The sequence below is a fragment of the Camelus dromedarius genome, chromosome 11 (assembly GCF_036321535.1).
Source record: "Camelus dromedarius isolate mCamDro1 chromosome 11, mCamDro1.pat, whole genome shotgun sequence".
In the NCBI taxonomy this organism is placed as follows: Eukaryota; Metazoa; Chordata; class Mammalia; order Artiodactyla; family Camelidae; genus Camelus; species Camelus dromedarius.
In genome coordinates this window covers 55,955,927-55,961,824 of record NC_087446.1, presented here as the reverse complement: position 1 = coordinate 55,961,824, position 5,898 = coordinate 55,955,927, and the positions used below count along the sequence as shown (strand labels likewise).

At 55.7% G+C, this 5,898-nt stretch overlaps 1 protein-coding gene across 1 annotated transcript; it reads right to left on the bottom strand.

Annotated features, from left to right (window-relative positions):
* Positions 1-242: 242 nt before the first annotated feature.
* On the bottom strand, positions 243-4,037 carry KRT18 (keratin 18). Its single transcript, XM_010986645.3, has 7 exons — positions 3,527-4,037; positions 2,660-2,742; positions 2,227-2,383; positions 1,505-1,669; positions 1,274-1,399; positions 785-1,008; positions 243-429 (listed from the first exon to the last, which is right to left on the bottom strand). Exons 1-7 carry the CDS (start codon positions 3,935-3,937, stop codon positions 309-311), a joined length of 1,287 nt encoding a protein of 428 aa, XP_010984947.2. The 5' UTR covers positions 3,938-4,037; the 3' UTR covers positions 243-308.
* Positions 4,038-5,898: the final 1,861 nt, after the last annotated feature.

Sequence of the window (5,898 nt, the reverse complement as noted above, 5' to 3'; positions counted from 1 at the left end):
GATCTCTGTGAAGCTAAGATTCTGCAATCCTATTGTAGTTTCCCCACTGCCCTCGGCCCATCCCATCTAAGATGGCTCCCTCCTTTTTCTGAGAAGGTGTTTCCAAGAACGCAGGCCCTTCCTCTGCCCACTCCCCACCCGTATGAAACCGCTGGGCTCAGAGGTGATTTCTACCTGATCAGAGATAGGATGATTGGGTCAGGGCATTTGTCCGCAGGATGAAAACAGCCAAAGACACAAAGTAGTATGCAATAACGTCTGAACTTTTATTGGCCCCTCACTCCCCAGAGGGCATCAATTCTGCCTTCTTAATGCCTCAGAACTTTGGTGTCCGAGGTCTCAGACACCACTTTGCCATCCACAAGCCTGAGGGTGGTGGTCTTCTGGATGGTTTGCCTGGAGTTGCTGCTGTCCACGGCGTCACTAAGACTGTAACAGAAGACCAAGCCCCAGTTATTAAACAGCCTCGCAGAGAGAAGGGAAACAAGGAGAGTGGAGAGAGAGAGAAAAAAAAAAAAAAGCCTCCTGATCTCTGCCTGTATTTCTAAATTCCCCTTGGCTCCTTCCTCCATCAAAGGGAAACCGAAGGCCAAATTACACTTGTGCTCTAAGAAGGGCTAGGGACAATACTTAGTCTGTTCTCTTCTTGGGCTGTGTACAGAGCATCAGTTCAGTGCTCAGTGGATACCAATGAACAGGCCTATTGGGAGCTTACCAAAGCTCAGACTTCGGGGAGAAGTGGCAGCTTGACCCCAGCTTGTATGGGAAGGAGAGCCCCACTCACTTGAAGTCATCCCCATCTTCCAGCAGGCGGCGGTAGGTGTTGATCTCAGCCTCCAGCTTGACCTTGACGTTCAGCAGGGCCTCGTACTCCTGGTTCTGGCGTTGCCCCTCTGCCCGGGTCTGGGCCAGCTCTGACTCCAGGTGCAGCAGAACCCCATTGAGCTGCTCCATCTGCATGGCGTAGCGGGCCTCCACCTCCCTCAGGCTGTTCTCCAAGCTGGCCTTCTATAGAGGCACAGGGAGGAGGGTCAGGTGAGACAGAGTGGAGGGAGTGTCTGCAACTTCCTGAACTCTCTGAAACTTTTTTGAGCACCTATGGATGTGCTAGGTACTAGGGTAATAGGTCAGAGCAGTGGGAAATGCAACGAGAAACAACTCTGAGTGAAAGGAACTTGGATGGAAAGGATAGAATTTGGGTTGAGACCAGATTGGTCAACAAAGGTCAAGGCCAAGTGTGGTTGGGGCAGGTGGAAAGAATGAGGGCTCTCACCAGGTTTCTCATGGAGTCCAGGTCGATCTCCAGGGACTGCACGGTCCGTCTCAGCTCTGTGAGGGTTGTCTCGGCAGCTCCAATCTCAGCGGTCTGCGAGGTGACCACTGTGGCGCTCTCCTCAATCTGTAGGGTGGATATGGTCCTCAGGTCCCTCCTTCTGTCGGCCTCCCTCCCGCACCCCCTTAGTGACGTCTGTGCCTTGCCTGGCATCCATCCCTTCCCTTTTACCTGATGGGACCAGTACTTGTCCAGCTCCTCTCGGTTCTTCCGAGCCAGCTCGTCATACTGAGCCCGGATGTCTGCCATGATCTTGCTCAGGTCCTGAGACTTGGGGGCATCCAACTCCACGGTCAACCCAGAGTTGGCAATCTGGTTTTGTAGACCCTTTACTTCCTAAAAAGGAGAGGGGTGCAAAAGTGAGGTGGGACTCTGTGTCAGAGCTCCAGAAAGGCTCTTCATCTGTGGCTGCCTCTTCTAGGAGGCCTACAGGCTTGGTTGGAGAACAGAACAGAGGAAGCTCTTGGCTTTGTACTCTGGGCAATGCCAGTTCTGGGTCTTCTGCTCCGGATGGGAAAATGCCAGCCATCACTGCCCATGCCTATCACTCACAGGTGGTTTCCCTTTCCTCTACCCGTCCCTCGTCTATAGACCTGCTCCTTCTACCTTCCTCCATCACTCTTCCATCACCTCTCACTCCTAGTCAAAGTTTCTCACTTCTGTTTCCACCTTTGTCCTCATCTCATCCTCACACTCACCTCCTTTCGACCTCACCAGGCTCTAATTCAGGTGACCCGCTGAGCATGGCAACAGTCTGATTAAGAAGCATTCAGGCTGGTAGTTCTAAACTTCCCTGCAAGTCTTCTTGCAGGTGGTCTGCTGCTCTCTCTCTCCTGCCCCCCAGACTTGTCTTGGCTCCCTGGTTCCTGGCCTGGCTAGGGGCCCCTGCTTGCCTCCTCGTGATTCTTCTTCATAAAGAGCAGCTCCTCTTTGAGGGCCTCGATCTCTGTCTCCAGCTGCAGGCGAGTGACATTGGTGTCATCAATGACCTTGCGGAGCCCGTGGATGTCACTCTCCACAGACTGGCGCATAGCCAGCTCCGTCTCATACCTGTGGGAGTGGAGGCGATCAGAAGGGCCCCGTCTCTGACCCAGCACCTTCTGAGCCCATGCCACCCACTAAGAGCAGCCCCATGCCCACTGCAAGCCACCAAGGTGGCAATCCTCTGAGCACTGTTCTTGGCACTTGGGGACAGTGCTCTTAAATTGCACTCCATGAATGAACTAATTTGATGGAGCCTCTCTTCCACCGAACTCCACCCACAGCTGAAAAACATCCCACTGCGAACCCCCACCTAACCCCAGCTTCCTAGCCCCCCAGCCTTACTTGACTCTGAAGTCATCAGCAGCAAGACGGGCATTGTCAATCTGCAGAACGATGCGGGCGTTGTCCACAGAATTTGCAAAGATCTGGGGGAATTGTGGAGAGAGGAAGCTCCATGAATGGGAAGTCAATGATGGGGCGGGCTGGGTATGCGGAAGGTGTCATGTGTCTCAAGTAAAACAACCTTCCTGGTCCCCAGATTAACTAGGGGCTCTCCTTGTATGCCTACCCCCTTCCACCTGTGCCACCTCATACTGTTCCCTCCTTTTCCCCAGCCCCAAATTCCCACGCTGCCAGTCTCCAGCTGCCCCTCCTTCCAGGCCCCTGCTGGCTGGCCTGCCTGGAAGTGAGCAGCTACTCAGAAGTCCTGTCCCTAGGCCTCTCCTGGCAATTTTTCCCTAGTGCACCTGCTCAGCTCCCCCTCCCCTCCGCCCCACCACTGGCCTCTCCCACAGGTTGGCCTCCTGTTTACTCCTAGATGACTCAGCCTTAGCCACATCCGCTTAACCCCTCCAACTGTCCCCTCTCCCCTAGAAGCCAGTGTGTCTAGGTCCTCTTTATGGGCCTTGTTTCAACCCTCTCCATGCTGTCCACTCCTCTGCAAAGCTTCCCCCTGCGGAAGGGCCTATAGTGCCCAGTCACCACCTTTGGGGTCCCTGTGGCCTGGGGAACGTGCGGAATCCAGGGCATTCCTAATCTCCTCCGGGTGGAATTGGGGGCGGGGCAGGAGATAGCTAGGAGGGAGGAGTGAATGCACCTCACCCTAAAATTCCCGTCCTTGGGGGAAGGGGAAGAGGGGAGGGAGTGGATAACTTGGAGGGTCAAACGTGGGAGTTGGGAATGGGGGCTGCTGCCTCCACACCTCCTTACCTGAGCCCTCAGATCCTCAATGGTCTTCAAGTAATGCCCCCAGTCTCGGACCTGGGGTCCCTTCTTCTCCAGGTGTTCCCGAATTTTGATCTCCAGTCTCCGATTGTCAGCCTCCAGGCTCCTCACCTTCTCCAGGTAGGAGGCCAGGCGGTCATTCAGGTCTTGCATGGTCTCCTTTTCGCCCTGGATGCCCCCCACGCCCACCACACACCCGACCATCCGCGTGCCCAGGTTCCCGGAACCCCAGCCGCCCCGGGAGCTGGTGGAGCGGGACACGGAGATCCGAGATCCCGAGCCCCCGGCGCCTGCATAGACGCTGGCCGCGCTGCTGACTGGTCGCGGCGCGTAGCTCGACTGCACGGAGCCGGTGGACCGGTAGTTGGAGAAGCTGGACTGGGTGCTGAAGCTCATGGTGTCTGTTCCGCGAGGACAGCGGGAGGCCAGGACTCAGGTGCTGGGCCGTGGAGTGAGTCCGGTCGGCAACTCCAGTTATAGCTCCGAGGGAGGGGGTGGGGACTGGCCCGGACGGGCCCCGCCCCCGCCACCAGCGTCGCCGCGGAAGCCTGGGTCACAGGTGGACGGCGGGGCTCAGCGGCCTCGCTTCCCGGCCCTCCTCAGCCTCCCCCCGCCCTCTCAGCACAGCCCTGCCAAGGTCACCCTCCCCTCCTGAGAAAGGGAGTGAGGGAGCGGGTCCGGGACGGACAAGGGCAGCAGGTGAAGTTGGCTCTTGCAGCTGTGATTCAGGGCAGGAAATGACGTTATTGTACCCCCTCTCCCAGGTAGAGGAGGTACAGTCGGGTTGAGAATTTGGGGAATGTGTCAGTGGAGTCGGGGGTGAGTCTCCGTAGCTGTCCTCAGCCTGCAGCCCCAGGTCCCACCTGCAGAGGGCATCTTGCCGAATCCTGGAGCCTCAGAAGTCTTGGTGAAAAAAAGTTGGGGGCTGGAGGAGAGGAAGAGAAACGCGATCCTGAGCCTCAAGTCTGCTGGTTTACCCTCGACTCCCACCACAATTGGTTCCCAAACACTGTCACCTGCCCTCAGCCCTGCACACCCGTATCCTACAGGCGCGGACTGTCCACAGACACAGTCACACACCAGTTGTTTTCAGGCTCCAGAAAACAAACTCACTCTCTGAACCTCCTCTCCTTCCCTCAACTTGCTCCCTTGGAGGCCTGGCCTCAGCAAAGCACTTTGTGATTTGAAGAGGGGATGCGCCCTCCCTTCTGAACACCTGCGTATCAGCCTTACCTACACCCTTGGGTAAACAGATAATTTCTGAGCACTTACAGTTCAACAAATATATGTGTGACAGGCCCTGTTCTAGTTGCTGGGAGAGCAGCAGTAAAAAGAGGCCAATAATCCCTAATGGAGATTGTGATGTGTCATGCATAGTATGGGGCCTGAGAGGACAGACATGCACACCTAGAAACACTCTAGTGAGGCTCAGCCCTCTCCTCCTCCTTACTGGGACTTTTCTAGAGCCCCCTCCTTGCTCTGCCTCTCCTCCAAAGGCTCTCTGAATCCCAAACCTGTCCCCAGGGGCTGTCTCCTCCACAGGAAGCATATATCAGGATGTGGGTGAGAAGAATGGGGGTAGGGAGGTTCCCACTTCTCCCTTCACCCCTGAAGTTGGATGGCAACCCCCTCCCCCTGCTGAATGAGCTGAAGGAATCCTGAGATACTGGGCCCTCAAGTGTGTCACCACCAGCAGCTTGTTTGTCCGGCGGGGCCTGGCATTACACTCCTGTCTGTGTTCTTTGCCCTGGAGTGGACCTATTGATTCTTATCGAGCTGCCACCTGAACTGAAGAAGTGGGGGCAGACAGGAGAGGAGGCCTGGGAGGTAAAGGGGCCCTGCCCCGGGAGTAGCTGAGTCAGTGGACCAGCTGGGGGGAGGCACAGCTCAGATGAGGGGCTTGGCCCTGAATCATCCCAGGCCTGGCACCATTTGGTGGGGAAATCCCCCAGCACCCAGAGGGAGTAGGACAGGGGCAGGTCATGATGGGAGCTAGCCAGGGGAGGGGGTCAGGGCCTGCTGAAGGTCAAAATGAAAATGGCATACAAATCAGCACACAAATGAATGCCTACTAGTTTTGTATGGAAGGTTTCTGGGAGCTTAGAGGTGCTAGCCAGTCAAAGAGGTTTCTCCTGCTTTCACCTTTACCTTTCCCCAGAATTGTCATGCTGTGCAGAATTGCACAATAAGGTATAGAGATTAAAACTGCGATGTGTTGCCTTTGCTATTTTTGCTAGGTTTGGAGTCAGCCAATTTGGGTACTTTGCTAGCTGTGTGACCTTGGGGAAGTCACTTAACTCCGAACTTCAGTTTCTTCACTTGTAAAAGGAGAATAAAGCCTGCCCAGTCTGTCTCCC

Bases quoted from the DNA above. Each gene is read 5' to 3' on its own strand.
- KRT18 (XM_010986645.3), bottom strand. From the start codon at position 3,937: ATGAGCTTCAGCACCCAGTCCAGCTTCTCCAACTACCGGTCCACCGGC. The intron at 1,670-2,226 runs GCAAGCAGGGGC...TCTCCTTTTTAG, and splicing joins TGAAGAAGAATCACGAGGAG to GAAGTAAAGGGTCTACAAAA. The intron at 430-784 runs GTGAGTGGGGCT...CTTCTGTTACAG, and splicing joins GAAGATGGGGATGACTTCAA to TCTTAGTGACGCCGTGGACA.